This window comes from Saccoglossus kowalevskii, chromosome 9 (genome assembly GCF_978046115.1).
Source record: "Saccoglossus kowalevskii chromosome 9, keSacKowa6.1, whole genome shotgun sequence".
Lineage (NCBI taxonomy): Eukaryota > Metazoa > Hemichordata > Enteropneusta > Harrimaniidae > Saccoglossus > Saccoglossus kowalevskii.
The window spans coordinates 10,340,854-10,357,968 of record NC_140649.1 but is presented as its reverse complement, the minus strand read 5'-3'; the positions used below and the strand labels follow the sequence as shown (position 1 = coordinate 10,357,968).

Here is a 17,115-nt window from a genome sequence, read left to right as displayed (position 1 = left end):
CCAGTGTTCATGCATCAGTTGTCAATGATTTTACCTATTTGTGTGTTGCATTAAATATTTTATGGAACAAAGTATTTAGTCATGTCTGCTTCAGATATGACAAATCTACATTTTTATTGATTAATTTGCGTGGGATTTATCTGGATAAATTAACCTCATTTTTGTCCATGAACTTGTTTTCCCTCACTGTTTGCTTGTAGGTAGAATCAGTGCATCGACAAGACTGGAACAGTGTCTATTTCTGTGTACGATTAAGTCGCTGCATTTTTTCTCTGTACAATATTTCGCTCTTGTATTCTAAAATGGGTCAACTTAGGTCATTTGGTGTGTTATGCTTACAGAATTTGAAAATGTTTTTGAGAATTTCGTTTTAACATGATCTAAGTTGAGAGTACAATTTTTCCTTCACCATTTAAAGCCCTGAAGTTGCCGCGCCCGTCGTGGAACCCATGGCGGTGTGTAAAATGCGAACACGGGCTGTGTGACCACTAGTGCTTTACACGAGATATTTTTTGCAGCAACACCCTGGATTCGAAGGAACTATTTCTAGACCGACTTGCCGTGTAAATGGATTATTTTTAACCGAATGTAACTTGCAGGTCACTATATATACTTGAATCGAGTGCGAATTCTACAGGTCATTGGCCGCTGTTTTTTTCTGTACAAAAGGACTTGCGTACACTGTAACAACTCAAACTCATTGTAGGGCTGCAGAAAAACCATCTAAAACTCGCCAAATTTGCAATATTCGTTAAAGTACGGCAACTGGGACGCTTACGGTTGTAATACTACTTTTAAGGCTGAAAAACGCCTGCTAACCTTTGAAAGCGGACATTTTTCGTTCAGCATTTCTTTCCCGTTCAATACAGTACCCATTTACTAGGAAAGGATTTTTTAAGAACGAGTGTGTTCCCCGCGCACTTCAAAAATAGTAAAATTCATTTAGGGTAAAAACTCCCCAGATTCGAACAAACTATTTTCAGTTCGACTGTCAATGTGGTTAAACACACCGAAAATTTGCATTATTACTTCGTTAAAGTACGGCAACTCGACCGCTAATGGTAGTTACTCGAACAGGTCGTTGAGGTGGCAAACACAATTCAAGGGGGTGCGTGGTTGGAAGCGTTTTATCTGTTCATTTTTATTTTTCTTGAATTTTCGACTCTGCAACAGCTGTTTGGGATTTTTATTTTTCAATAGTTATCACTCCTTCCCAGTTCTGATTATTTTGCATAAAGTGTGGCGTTAATAAACCACATTTATATTTAACTGTGGCGGTTTACTAATTTGCATATACAAGATACGTGTGTATTGCAGGAATAGACGAATGACCATGAAAACTTATTCCCAAGAAAGATTTCAACAAGTGTACACACAAGTAAAAAAAATAAACATCACAATTTTTGTTTCCATAAAGTTGTATTTTGCTATAATTTTGATGAATAACACAATTTATTTTATTGAAGAAAATCGATGGCAAAAAACTAAGTAGCTCACGGTTCCATTCCTGCAAAATAACCTACAATTCATAATGAACAATACGTTGCACCTTCTAACAACGATGGTTTCGGTATAACATAACGTTTTGAAGCAAACCTCCCTGGAGATTTCAAACACTCACCCAGGATGCATCTTGGGTCGGGGGGTGGGGGTATAACAGTTTATGCAGTATTTAAAAGCAAAACAAAAAAAATACATCTGTTTAACCTAAAGAGGACGGTCTGGTTTAAAGGAAATTGTTTTGTAGCTCTTCGTGTATTCCTACAAGGTTCGCCATTCTCGGCAAAACAATGCTAGGTGTACAAGTACGTCTTTCCATGCTGTCAGTCGGCGTGACTCTTCCTAATCGACCAACAATGCTTTGCTGCTTTGTAGTTGATTTGTTTTGACTCCGGTACGCTCTGAAAAAAAGAACAACTAATGTTACTACAACATGGACTAAAATATAACACATTGCAAGACATAATTGAACCATGACACAAAATCGGGAGTGAGAGTTAATCGTGTCGGAATCTGACCGACTCCATTTTGACCTTGACAACTTAAAGTCCCGCCATGCAACGCGATCTCGAATACTGTTTTGCTATACGCATACAACTAATCTGGAAAGTACGAACTGGTGTTTCATCGTCATCCAGTCTACATATATCTTTTCAAAGGGCGGAGCTCATCGCACCGCGCAGTTATGCGAGATCATGATATAGGTCGCAAATACTCCATAGACTGGAGGGGCCTGAAATGAATCCCAGAGCTCTCTTGGACCCAACATTTTAGAATAATTTGCCGATTTGTAAGCTAAAACAGTAACTCATTAATAAATTTCTTGAAGATCCCAACAGAAAGCGTGGCCTACTGACATTCAAGCTGATTTTTGCCCCACATTTTTGTAATTTACGTAAGCATGCTCAAGGCCAATGTCGCAATTTCTCAATGCAATATATCTGAGGAAATACTTGCGTTTGCACATAACTATTGGTTTCGACGTGCCATTTGTAACATGACAATAAACTCTAGCACATTCAGAGACATTATTTTTGTAAATAAAATGGACTGACGATGTACTACTTCCTGTTATTCTGCAGTCTGCACTTTCCGAATTTGTATTGTTTTATAACCATAAAAGCAACACGTAATGCCTTCCTAGTTGTTGTACTGAGTAATCATAGCTAAACGGACTGATGTGGTGGTCGTCACGCAGCACGTGTTTGAATTTCATGTAAACAAACAATATACGTTATGTACGTTGCTATGGGTCCCATATCGAATAGGACGCGGCGCAACGACCATCATCTTTTAACAATACTGGGTGTTATTTAGCCGTGCTAACAATTGTTCCTTCCTGTACGTGAACGCAAGTGGGTCTAGCCGATATGCAAACTTGGTGCAGCCTAAACATGACTAATATTATACAGTCACAGTCCCTCCCCTTGTTGGGGACTGTGATACAGTTAAATAATAACTTAGCCGTATTTACAGTAAGTGTGACTAACGTTTAAAAAGTGTCTTAAAGATTCGCCTACACATACTATAGTAATCTGAGATATAATCTATATATGATTTCGAAAGCGTCGCTTGTCATAAAAAATGACACCCAATATTTTCATTGGTTCGCTTTCGAGAGTGAGACATGATTGGTTAATTGTCAAGAATGTGTATACCGGTAATCGTGCAGTTTGTTTTGGTAGCATTCACACGCATCACATTCTTGGCAACCCATGTCACTAAAATGCACAAGTCATACTACGCATGTGCGTAGCAGTTTCTGAATTAGCTAACAATAACTATCTCAAATAATAAATTATTACTTAATAATTATCTAAAACGTGTTCTACGCCATAGTTTAATTATATTTATGAATTGATTTGAATTTTAAATTACATACCCTTCATTTGATACATCACATCTGTTTAAATGAGTATGCTGCAAAATTGATACCCGGATATATAAAGATTTAATCGATTACGTCAATAATTTACATTATGCAATAGGTAAATATGGGGTAGGCAATCCAGAATTGTTTCTACTTGAGAACATTATTAAAACGGAATGCCCATAGTAACATTATGTATGCAAATGTATACGAGTAAATAGTGACATTTTTATTCTTAAAGACTATACACATATATGATACCACAGTGGCGTTCAAGTATGGTGTCAATATACTAGTATGACATGTATTCCTTTTTGAGTAATTATAGAAAAAAATATCGCAAATTTCCTGAACTCATTTTCCAATGTTTGATTTTATTTCAGGATGATATTTCAATTGAGATGTTTGTTTTTGTATATTGAATACATGTATAAACAAATATCTGCTAATTATGCATATTAAGTAATAATATGATCTAAACGTGTTTAATGTTAAACGGCATGTTTCCGACAATGGACATGAGACTTTATATCAACCCAAAAAACCTGGTAAACCATAATGAAGGATATAGCCAACTGACAACCAGGTTTGACAATTCAGACACATCAAGTCCTTTAATTTGATATATCATGTGATGACATTTAGTTTAATAGTATTAGAAATACCAACTAAGCAATGCTGACTTTGGAGAGATGCAAAATTACTAAAATTCATATATCTTCATATATAATAATCTGTATTAAATAGCGCTGTTTGTAATATGTAACTCAATAGCACAGATGATGTTAATAATTTTCAAAACTATATAAATATGATGGTTATGGGACGTGCATGGTAGGCCACTCCAATATTAACAAAAATGGCGAATCGGATTGTTGCGCATAACGCATACAAAATTAGAGACCCGGCCAAAGCTTAACGTGATTTCTTGGATGAAAATAACGCATCGAAGGCGACCATGCACCCCGCCCCGTTTCGGCATTCTTTTGATGAACATCGACACAGGCTAGGGATTTCGCGTTTCAAATTATCCGTGAATATAAGTAAATCCGGAGCGCGTGCAAGCACATTTTTGTTAATATTACATCAAACGATTACTGCTGTACTTATCGTAAAAAAACAACCAATTAGTAACATCCATCTCAATAAAGACGTGTTTCTACTCATGTTGCAGTTGCACTCAAGAAAACTTTGAACATTATTATGTACTTCTTCGATTAGGTGTGTTTAGATATGCCAGTTTGTATGCCGACAATAATTGGTGTATATATCTATATGCACTAATATGCCAGTTTAAATCTTGCCTACCTCTGTATCCATGACGACGGAGCACGCTTTGGAGTATTGTAAGTTGACATTGTCTGATGTTTAGAATACTTTAATGTATGGGAAACAGCCCGTCGTGTTGATCCCAAGTTGTAACTCCTGTTCTCTGGAACCATGGCGTGTAACCTTGGCGACAACGACGTGCTCAAGTTGTTCAATGTTAGAGTTGATGGTACGGTCCTGGGACGAGGTTGAGCAAGCCAAAACGGTTGTATTTCAGGTAAGTAGATGTTTTTCTTCAAGTTGGCCCTGTCATGTGATGCGCTGTATGTTGCCTTGTCCGCCTCCTCTCTACAGTATCTCGATAAGTGTAATGTTGTCTGGTTAGTCTTTCTGAGCGGAAGTACAACGCCTGGTATTTTGCTCTCTTTTCCTAATATAATATAATAGAATATAACATCATTCAAAATTGGGTTAGCTAATTTTGCAATGTAATTTTAGAGTACCTTAATTTGGAGAATGTGTTGAATATGAAATAAAAAAATGCCATTCTATGTAGAACATTAAACATTCGGTGATTCCCTGATTCAAAAATGACTTTCACCATTCGCACCGTTTTGTGAGAATGTCCCCAATTGTTATTTTAACATTCATTGTCAGGGGCCAGATGAAAAATTAATAGCCAATATAACTGGAGTGACCACCGTCCCGTTATTCCGTTTAATCGAGTGCCCCGTTATTTTGTTTACTAGAATAGACCCCCGTTATTCAGTTTAATTGAGTGTCCCATCCCCTTTATTCCGTTTAATCGAGTGCCCCGTTATTTTGTTTACTAGAATAGACCCCCGTTATTCAGTTTAATTGAGTGCCCCATCCCCGTTATTCCGTTTAATCGAGTGCCCCGTTATTTTGTTTACTAGAATAGACCCCCGTTATTCAGTTTAATTGAGTGCCCCATCCCCGTTATTCCGATTAATAGAGTGCCCCGATTATTTTAAATTTGTTTACTAGAGTCCCCCCCCGTTATTCAGTTTGATTGAGTGCCCCATCCCCGTTATTCCGTTTGATTGAGTGCCCCCCCCCCCGTTATTCAGTTTGATTGAGTGCCATGCCCCATCCCCGTTATTCCGTTCAATTGTGTGTCCCACCACCGTCGTTTCGTTTACATGATTCTCACCTTGGTCTAATTTCGAAGTCTTGGTTGCTGATGGCAATACTGCCGGTGAAGTCGACGGTCGTTTATTTGTTGTCAACTTCGGTTTCACCGACTCCGGTAAATACACATAGAATGACCGATCGAATGCTTTCAGAGTCCTCTGAAGAAACGTATCTCGTTTGTCAGTTTTCAATCCCTGCTTGTCTTTGTTTTCAGAGGTCAAATATGAATCTTGTTGTTGTTGTTGTTGTTGTTGCTCTAATTTTTCTTCGTCACATTTCCATTCGTCGCTCATACTAAGTCTATTTTCATCATTCACTGTAAGTACCATATTAAACAAAAGTATCTCTCCACGTTTGTCGGTGGTGGCGCTAAAATCTAATAACAATCTGCATACTGGTCTGTGGTTTTTCAGTGCAGCCAGGTATAATGCGGTACTGCCAGTGTCATCTTTGAGATCCATCCATGATTGAGCCCTTAAATGGAAACATATGAATATAGGAAACAGCAATGGTAATGAGGTACACAAACACTTGCGTATGCTTTTGCGTCGGTTATTCTTTGAGAAAGTGGCTGAGAAGACAAGACTTTACTTGTTGAATGGCTGATTTTTATTTTTTGACTTACTAAAAATTGACACTCCCTTCAAGAAATAAAATACGTATACAAACAACACACGTGTATCTAGTATGCATGATTATCAAGCCGCAGTGCATCGCATGGTATTGCATCATCGCATGGTATTGCATCATCGCATCACATTCCATGACATTACATTACATTATATTGTTTGCATCGCATAGCATTACACATTAAACATCGGAGTACTAGATTAAAGAGTATTGGAGTGTGATGTAATATAAATCATACTTACGCCTTCGATTTGTTGGATAACTTCAACATGGTTACGACAGCCACCAACAGCGATGTCAACTGTATATTACCGCCCTCAGCGGCATAGTGTAGACAAGATCTAAGTACGATAAAAACGAATTACCAACAACATAAATCACAAAATGTCAGATTATTTAGGGGTATTTCGTCAATTTTCGCATTACCGGTAGATAACTGCAAACCTAGGGCAAACATTAAATACACCCATAACTCCGAAATTATGTGATTGAAGCAGAAAAACACAATATTTATCGAATGTAAGGATAAAGACGTTTCGATAACTACTAAATAAAATTAACAAATCTATTAAACATACCTGCCAAGTTTATCTGTTGCGTTCAATATTTTTGCCCTTCTCTTTATCAACAACTTTGCCACATTCACGTTGCCGTTGGTAACGGCGATGAATAACGGCGTGTGACCATTGATATCCACAGCACTGATGTCTATTCCAATTTGCAGTAAATAGTCACACAACTCTACTTCGCCACTAGCTGCAGCAAAGTGTAGAGCAGTACGTCCCTGTTGGTTATTATATAAAAAATAGTTGTAAACGAGAGATGCAAAGTACTATATACGTTGTCAATGTGCGTGTTCGGTACGGGTCCGTGCGTCATACACAACGTGTGTACACTTTGTTTGTTAAAATGAAATTTGAACGCGCTTACGTGAAGACTGGTATTTTAAAATGGGGGAGGCGTCACCTGCGTATGCGTCAGATGGCCATATCGTGTCATAATTTACAAACAAGTGCCTACACATTGAGTTTTTAGCGTGTGTTGTTATCGTCGTTGGGGACTCGATTCCCGCGCGTGCGCAGGTGACGACCCTCCTACGTTAACTAATGTGTGTCCGTTATTATTCAAGGTGCTTGAGTACGAATAACCGCACACAAAGTAAAATCGTTTACAGTTTGACAATTTTAAATCTACCGGTTTCTACGGTGTGTTAAGATATAAATACGTCACGTCGTTTAATACATGCAATATGTAGCTGCTTTTAAATTTGTTACCGTAGCGTTTGAACCATTCAGATTTTATTCAGTTAAATTTAACTGGATTGTTATTGGACAAATGATAATGAAGATGCCCAGTTGACATAATTTGAAACGTTTAGAAATGTCAATAAACAAGCTGCTCTCTGATTGGAAACCAAAATTACATAAAAATATATATATAAAAAAATGCAATGATGCTACAAGTAAAAAAATGCGAAAACTCAGGATAATAAAAACACCAGAAATAGCAAAAAGACGGAAATGTTCCCGATACAACCATTCATCTGTCGAGCATAGGCAAAATGAGCAGGTTATATTAAACAATGAAAAATGAAAAAAACAGTGGGGTAGCGAATGACCAATTAAAGCGAGTGTTATATATTACAGTTGGGTAGCCAATCAGGTACAACTGTAGAAGTCACGTGACGTGTATTGTAATATCGATAAGGCATTTCGGAGAATTCTACCTTACCTGCATAGCTGTCTGGTTAATGTATTTATCATTCTTTGCTAGAATTGTTTTGAATATATCACAATGTCCATAGCACGCTGCTAACAGTAGCGGTGTCAGACCGTCAATATTGCGTTTAGTAAGACTGCAGCCCTGGGTGTTAAAAAAGAATACATAACAACATATTTATAAGTATCGCGATAGATGGCATATCTGAGGTTCGTTTTAGTGTCTGGATCGATGTCATAGAAAAAAAAAGAGTCACCATCCAGAAATCCATAACTCGGTGTGAAAGGTGTGTGTACGCGAAACAGCCAGTGCACCACCCTCACCCGGCACACACTATATACAGAGTCTTTGCATATACTCCGGGTCTTGAATATACTCCAATCAAGACCGATGAGTGAGTGAGTCGGATGAGACGATCTATCGTACTGATGAGTAAACGTCATGGTTACAAAATAAATACGACGTGACTTTAAGATATAAGATACGGTTTACATGTGGTTGGTAATGAGTGCGTACCTTTTGAACCAGCAGAGCCACAACGTCCGTGTAACCCAACTGTACAGCGAAGTGCACTGGTGTCTGTCCCATTTTATCTTTCCTGTCTAAATCTTGCGCTTCACATCCGTGAAGTAACTCGGATAAACATGGTACCTACAATGTATATTAACAAGATAGGCGTAAGTAATCCTCAGCAGAACATACTCCTGAGATATCACCATGCAAATCCGTGACCCGATTGTTCGTCAATTGTGTGTGTCGAATGTGGTCATACTTACATCGCCCTCAGCGACAGCCCAATGTAGCGGCGATCGCCCCAAATTATCTTCCTGAAACAGCGCACCCCAATTCATCAATAGTCGGATCAAATCAAGGTTACTCTGGAAACAGAATTAGTATTACTATTTGGGTGAGTTTTTTATACTTTTTAAATGCAACGAAAAGATCGATGGATCTCAGTGTCGGTTATTTTTTTAAAATTATTTTAAGTTTTTTTTCTAACACAATTTTAATACATACTTTACCCAAAGCCATGTGTAAGGTCGTGATGCCGCAGTTGTCTGCCGTGTTCACTGATGACGGGTCTTTGTCTAATAAGTATTCGGCACATTTCGGATTCTACAAACATAAAATCACATCAGCGTGTATAGGTAAATCAAGTCTTAACGCTTATTTGCGTTATTATTGGTCTGATCTCTGAAATAATCACACATATCTTTTTTTTCTCGCTGAGATTAGATAATTTTTGTATAGATACATATTTTCATAATAATTAAAAATGTATTAAAACCTATAAATCATCATAATATATATTTATATTATACGAAATAATTGGCCACTCACGGAGTTAGCAGCTGTCCTGTGCAATGCAATTCGACCGTTGTTGTCTTTGGTCAATATTTTGGCGCCATTTCGTACGAGGAATTTCACCTGAAAATGATTAAAACAACACAGCTTTATTTACAAGTATAATAACTGTGCGTGTTCGCGTTAAGGTAGCAAGCTTCACGAAAGTAAAACTATTGTCACTTTGTTTATTTTTACATATTTGATCGTATTACAAGGATGAATAAAATAAAAATATGGGGTTCAGAGAAAATCGATCAATAAAATACAGTGAAAATATTGAGCATGTTTTGTATTTTTAAGGAATTTTACAATTGTTTCCCAAGACATGAATATATTTGCTCGATGACATATGATGGAAAACGATATATAGTGTCATACAAAGTACATTTTGACGTCTAGAAGTATTACAAATTTACAATATTTTAGTGGGGGTTTTAAAGAGGAAATGTGCTAGTATATGGAAACCGCTGCTGAAATGGAATTTTATTCATATTATTTTACCCTGTTTCTCAAAAAACAGGTTGACAGTGAACCAAAACACTTCACACACTGTGGACTAATACTATAACGATTAATTTTAGACAGAATTTGACACGAAATAATGTCACCGATATATGCGCAAACATCTGCGCACAAATGAAAAACTCGCGAGTGGCATTCTACAAATGCTGAATGTTTACCATGTCAGATATGTGTGTAATATATTCCAAGATGCGCGGTTAGCTGGAAATGACGTCATAGTGACGAGTATGGAATATGTGTATATGATTACAAGGCGTGTATTTGAATTTAATGGAATTGAATGTTAAAGTCAAATAATATTTTACCTTTGTTTGGTCTTCGCACTCTATCGCCCCCATTAATGGTGTCACCCCATCAGAACCGGTAAAATTCACATCAGCCTCAGCCTTTAATAACATCCCCGTCACAATGACATCACTATGGTAAACAGCAACAGATAATAACGAACGCCCTCCTTCGTCAGCAATATTCACATTGGGTAACTTTCGCAGGAGACGAAGGAGTCGCTCGGGGTCGTTACTTCGGCACACTTTGAAAAGTAATGCACACCCTTTGTCCTGTGAAGAACATAGTTAAATGTAACGTCCTCAAGTATAACATTCCACTAAATGGCCCTATGCATTTATGTGTTTTTGTCCGTTGCGTCAATAATATTGAATACCAGCAAAACCATTCACGACACATAAATACATACATGACGTATTTGTATTGTATTGTATTATGTAGGCATGATTTATGGTACATAATAATTACGTAATACAGTACTATTTGTAATCGTAACGTGCACAGCACAACAACATTGATATGAAATGGGAGAATGTCAACCACCCGTTGATCTATGTTTGTAATATATGAATGTGATTTATGATACATAATACATACATGACGTAATGCAGCATTGCAACAAATACCAACCACCTGTTGATCTATGTTTGTATTACATGAATGTGATTTATGATACATAATACATACATTACGTAATGCAGTATTGCAACAAATATCAACCACCTGTTGATCTATGTTTGTATTACATGAATGTGATTTATGATACATAATACATACATTACGTAATGCAGTATTGTAACGAATGTCAACCACCTGTTGATCTATGTTTGTATTATATAAATGTGATTTATGATACATAATACATACATTAAGTAATGAAGTATTGCAACAAATGTCAACCACCTGTTGGTCTATGTTTGTAATATATGAATGTGATTTATGATACATAATACATACATTACGTAATGCAGTATTGCAACAAATGTCAACCACCTGTTGATCTATGTTTGTAATATATGAATGTGATTTATGATACATAATACATACATTACGTAATGCAGTATTGCAACGAATGTCAACCACCTGTTGATCTATGTTTGTATTATATGAATGTGATTTATAATACATAATACATATATGACGTAATGCAATATTGTAACGAATACCAACCACTTGCTGATCTATATTTGTATTATATGAATGTGATTTATGATACATAATACATACATTAAGTAATGCAGTATTGCAACAAATGTCAACCACCTGTAGATCTATGTTTGTAATAAATGAATGTGATTTATGATACATAATACATACATGACGTAATGCAGTATTGCAACGAATACCAACCACCTGTTGATCTATGTTTGTATTAAATGAATGTGATTTATGATACATAATACATACATTACGTAATGCAATATTGCAACAAATATCAACCACCTGTTGATCTATGTTTGTAATATATGAATGTGATTTATGATACATAATACGTACATTACGTAACGCAGTATTGCAACAAATGTCAACCACCTTTTGATCTATGTTTGTAATATATGAAAGTGATTTATGATACACAATACATACATTACGTAATGCGGTATTGCAACGAATACCAATCACCTGTTGATCTATGTTTGTAATATATGAATGTGATTTATGATACATAATACATACATTACGTAACGCAGTATTGCAACAAATGTCAACCACCTTTTGATCTATGTTTGTAATATATGAAAGTGATTTATGATACACAATACATACATTACGTAATGCAGTATTGCAACGAATACCAATCACCTGTTGATCTATGTCTGTAATATATGAATGTGATTTATGATACATAATACATACATTACGTAATGCAGTATTGCAACAAATGTCAACCACCTTTTGATCTATGTTTGTAATATATGAATGTGATTTATGATACATAATACATATATGACGTAATGCAATATTGTAACGAATACCAACCACTTGTTGATCTATATTTGTATTATATGAATGTGATTCATGGTACATAGTACATACATTAAGTAATGCAGTATTGCAACAAATGTCAACCACCTGTAGATCTATGTTTGTAATAAATGAATGTGATTTATGATACATAATACATACATGACGTAATGCAGTATTGCAACGAATACCAACCACCTGTTGATCTATGTTTGTATTACATGAATGTGATTTATGATACATAATACATACATTACGTAATGCAGTATTGCAACAAATATCAACCACCTGTTGATCTATGTTTGTAATATATGAATGTGATTTATGATACATAATACATACATTACGTAATGCAGTATTGCAACGAATACCAATCACCTGTTGATCTATGTTTGTAATATATGAATGTGATTTATGATACATAATACATACATTACGTAATGCAGTATTGCAACAAATGTCAACCACCTTTTGATCTATGTTTGTAATATATGAATGTGATTTATGATACATAATATATACATGACGTAATGCAGTATTGTAACAAATGTCAACCACCTGTTGATCTATGTTTGTAATATATGAATGTGATTTATGTTACATAATACATACATTAATAATGCAGTATTGCAACAAATATCAACCACCTGTTGATCTATGTTTGTAATATATGAATGTGATTTATGATACATAATGCATACATTACGTAATGAAGTATTGTAACGAATATCAACCACCTGTTGATCTATGTTTGTAATATATGGATGTGATTTATGATACATAATACATACATTAAGTAATGAAGTATTGCAACAAATGTCAACCACCTGTTGATCTACGTTTGTATTATATGAATGTGATTTATGATACATAATACATACATGACGTAATGCAATATTGTAACGAATGTCAACCACCTGTTGATCTATGTTTGTATTATATAAATGTGATTTATGATACATAATACATACATTAAGTAATGAAGTATTGTAACGAATATCAACCACCTGTTGATCTATGTTTGTAATATATGGATGTGATTTATGATACATAATACATACATTAAGTAATGAAGTATTGCAACAAATGTCAACCACCTGTTGATCTATGTTTGTATTATATGAATGTGATTTATGATACATAATACATACATGACGTAATGCAATATTGTAACGAATGTCAACCACCTGTTGATCTATGTTTGTATTATATAAATGTGATTTATGATACATAATACATACATTAAGTAATGAAGTATTGCAACAAATGTCAACCACCTGTTGATCTATGTTTGTATTATGTGATAGTTATTTACGGTGCATAATACATACATGGTGCGACACTGTCTTGTTTACGATATCCCCGTTGATGGCGTCACTCTCTTCATGGTCATCTATCCGTATCAGTACAACATTCTTCGTTTTACCCTGAAACAATACGCAATTAGATAATTTGTCTGCTAGCAAACAATGACAGCAGGGACGTTAGACTAAATGCACGTGTTTTGAAACACGTGATAAGTGCTTTCCATTTAGTTGTGATTGCGGGTCACATGAAATAAACATAACCAAATGTATCTAGGAGGTTGGCAGTATCTTGTCTTAAAAACAACATTAGTAGTGTGAAGGGATAGCCTTAGACTCAAATTCTTGTTTCCTGGTTTTTACTTTTCCATTTGCAGAAATACAAGTATACATGTTCAGTTTATAAAATGGCAATATTTATGAATCATTGGACCCTGTCTCAATGCTAACGCATTGCGCTCATTTCTAGTTTCAGACACAAGTGTACATGATTCAGTCAGCTCACCCCATGCCATACTGAAAAAAAGATCTAACTTACGTTTCGCAGATTATATATACGATGGCATCCAGGAGAACAGAACAGAGTTCGCGCGTTGTCATAATTACTGTAGTATCTCGAAAACTGTTTACATATGGTACAACGCTCGACTGGAAAGTAAAGAACATTGGTTGGTGATTACGTCACGGCTTTGGTGGCGGTTTAGACATCTTACGTCATATCAAAGCTGCGCTTTCTGTAGCTAACTTTGTCTTTCTTGTATGTTAGTGGATTGGTGTTAGCTATTATTTTTTCAATTGTCAGCATTGAACACCGCCTTTCAACTATTTTTGGTGCTGGAACATTGCTTGTATATTTATTATTGATACTAGTATAGGAAAATACTGCAATTGTAAATTCGTTTCAGAAACCTTCTCAATAACCAAACAATTTGACACCCAAATATTTAGAAGTTATTTTAGGCTAAATCTTTTTCACGAAACGAAACGTAAAAAAAAAACGAAATGAAATTAAACCAAACTTCTGAACAACTCCAAACATCGCCACGTCACAGAAATTTTTAGTTTCTACCTCTTTTCCGCCTACTTTGCAGCTCGATTCATTTGTAGTGACATGACTTGACATATTATGTTCAATAATTCCAAAATGGCTGTCATGCCATGTTATAGTTACTCGTATTTATTTATTGAGCTTTCATGTTAGTTACTCGTATTTATTGAGCTGCAAATTAAATATTCTCGAGAAATGTATTTCTATGACGTGGCGATTTCGATGTCGTTCAAAAAATTGATTAAGTTTTATTTCGTTTCGTTTAGTTTTGTTTCGTGGAAAAGACTCAGCCGTTATTTTACACAAAATATAATTATGATGTACACAACATTAAAAAAACTAAAAAAGAGGGTTGTAAGTTTGTTAGATCAATATACAATCTGATTCCACTCAGACGTGAGTAGAGACTGTGCGTAGTCGCTTTGAATTCAGGTCACCACTGTGCGTCGCCTCTACATAAAGGTCAACTCCTTCGCTCTACTCGGAATCAACATTAACGTATCGTTCATTTAATTGAATTCCAAATAAGTACGTTACTGCACCTGTTATATACTAGTATTTAGCTGCACATTTCAACATGGTCGAATTCAGAAAGAACTTTATTGAATATAGTTGGTCTGCAGTTAATACGAATATTTAAAACCATCGAAAACATTTATGAGTAAGTCAAATTTGTGTAACGTCACTGCACGCCACATTTGATCGATATGTTACGTAATGCTTTGCCCAACTATATTGTGTGCGTCTTTTATTTTCGGAATTTGACATTACGTTGCCAATGGTAAAAGTATCGATTTTTTTCAGCTGTTAATTGTACGTGACCGGGTTAGCTATCTTATGCGTCATGTGGCAGCCCACAAATATCAAACCGAAATATCATGGACATTGCAACTTACGATCACTCTAAAATATTCGTACAATTAGTGGGACAGGTTCATTCTAAACCGTGTTTTGCAGCACCCAATTTACCCTTACGATACACGGTTTGATCTAATTCGCCAGTTTCATAACTGCTTCCCATGCAAACGATTTCAAACCTGTGCAAAACATGTCCTCCCTAAAACAACACACTCGTTCCTGTACTTTATACCGGACAAGTCTTTCTAAACGCCCAATAATTGTGAGTTGCCGGCTGGCTGCCAGGCCATGGTGCGTTAGCTTGTTTTTAGTTATAGTTAAATTAGTTCACGTAGGAATATACAATACAACTTACTTATATTATCCACGAACGGCGACTGTCTTCGCTGTGCGACGTTATAGTGAAAGTAGCTCTCCATACCTATGTTTTAACAGAAGATACCCGTTACCTGTTAGTTGTAGCTAAGTCCCGCTTACTGTCAATACACCGTGTTTATAGTACTAGGGATAGTAAATCGATTGCATACGGGATTGAATTCTATTATGATGTCGCCATAAAAAATTGAATACAATGATGACAGCGCCGCCAACGCGATCATTAGTTGTTACCTTAATGGTCCGCTGTACACCCGACCGCATGAATACAAAATCACTACCAATGGGAAATGTATTAAACCATGAAAAATTAGCTATGTCACGTAATCGTGTAACTTATAAATGTTACTTATAATCTGGTTGCAATTTGGCTATGTCTTGTAAATTGTTAAATGCACGTTTTTTTGTGTTTTTTATAATTATCCAATATTTGTCATTTCAGTGTTGCCTTAAAATCATCTGGACACCGACAAAAAACGCTAGGTTTTGCAATGTTGGCAAAATTCAAGAAAAAATGAAGACACTGTAAAAAATACACAGGTCACACTATTCCACCCACCCCACTCCGTATTTTCAAAATTTAAACCCTTATCTACTAGACTCAGACGGTCAGTTCACAGTCCCTCATATTAAAACGGGTATGCACATAAAACTTCCCCGAGAAACGACGTTGTGGTCATTGTGATTTGTAATAAGACGAGATTCATTTGTGTATGGTGTGCCTCGGATACAATATGTTATTTATTATATTATGTGAAACGTTTAAAGATTCAATATAGGCTAACACATATATCTTTAGTGCTGCTGTCCCATACCCATACTGGAGACCAAACCGAAAATGATTTGTCATAAGCTAAATTTGTTGCCTTCGCAAATTACATAACAGTAACTGTATTCTTTAGATGAAAAATCTAAACCACTATTACGAATGTGATTGTTATTATACGTACCAGGAATAACAGTGCACATGCATATTAGAGTATTTCATTCATCGAACGATAATCGGATGCTACAATAAGTGTAGGGCAAACAAAACTTTTGACTTCCGGTGATCCATTCAAGTCACAAATCCGGTTAAAACACTTCTTTTCTAAAAGAGTGACAAGGCGGGTGTCATGTAGAATACAGTAAATCTCCCTAATACATTATTTCATTGCTTGCGACTACAGATCGAAACAATATGGAGGCTAACCGACCTGGCCTCTGTTCACCCATTTACGTCACAGATGATTATTGTCGCGAGGGGGCACAACTTATAACAGGAAAGG

At 35.9% G+C, this 17,115-nt stretch overlaps 2 protein-coding genes across 2 annotated transcripts; both read right to left on the bottom strand.

Annotated features, from left to right (window-relative positions):
- Nucleotides 1-1,400: 1,400 nt before the first annotated feature.
- LOC146738304 (uncharacterized) lies at nucleotides 1,401-4,847 on the bottom strand. The gene is made up of 2 exons (XM_085503728.1): nucleotides 4,679-4,847; nucleotides 1,401-1,901 (listed from the first exon to the last, which is right to left on the bottom strand). Exons 1-2 carry the CDS (start codon nucleotides 4,810-4,812, stop codon nucleotides 1,727-1,729), a joined length of 309 nt encoding a protein of 102 aa, XP_085359854.1. The 5' UTR covers nucleotides 4,813-4,847; the 3' UTR covers nucleotides 1,401-1,726.
- Nucleotides 4,848-4,856: 9 nt separating this feature from the next.
- LOC100366910 (transient receptor potential cation channel subfamily A member 1-like) lies at nucleotides 4,857-14,689 on the bottom strand. Its single transcript, XM_085503912.1, has 13 exons — nucleotides 14,636-14,689; nucleotides 13,594-13,689; nucleotides 10,318-10,569; nucleotides 9,485-9,571; nucleotides 9,161-9,259; nucleotides 8,920-9,021; nucleotides 8,660-8,794; nucleotides 8,156-8,287; nucleotides 7,003-7,208; nucleotides 6,667-6,765; nucleotides 5,814-6,268; nucleotides 4,962-5,069; nucleotides 4,857-4,876 (listed from the first exon to the last, which is right to left on the bottom strand). Exons 1-13 carry the CDS (start codon nucleotides 14,687-14,689, stop codon nucleotides 4,857-4,859), a joined length of 1,845 nt encoding a protein of 614 aa, XP_085360038.1.
- Nucleotides 14,690-17,115: the final 2,426 nt, after the last annotated feature.

Coding starts and splice junctions, on each gene's coding strand:
- LOC146738304 (XM_085503728.1), bottom strand. CDS start 4,812: ATGGTTCCAGAGAACAGGAGTTACAACTTGGGATCAACACGACGGGCT. Junction 1,902..4,678: donor CCGTCGTCATGGATACAGAG/GTAGGCAAGATT, acceptor TCTTTTTTTCAG/AGCGTACCGGAGTCAAAACA.
- LOC100366910 (XM_085503912.1), bottom strand. CDS start 14,689: ATGTCAAGTCATGTCACTACAAATGAATCGAGCTGCAAAGTAGGCGGA. Junction 9,022..9,160: donor TACACATGGCTTTGGGTAAA/GTATGTATTAAA, acceptor TTCTGTTTCCAG/AGTAACCTTGATTTGATCCG. Junction 8,795..8,919: donor GGGCTGTCGCTGAGGGCGAT/GTAAGTATGACC, acceptor TATACATTGTAG/GTACCATGTTTATCCGAGTT.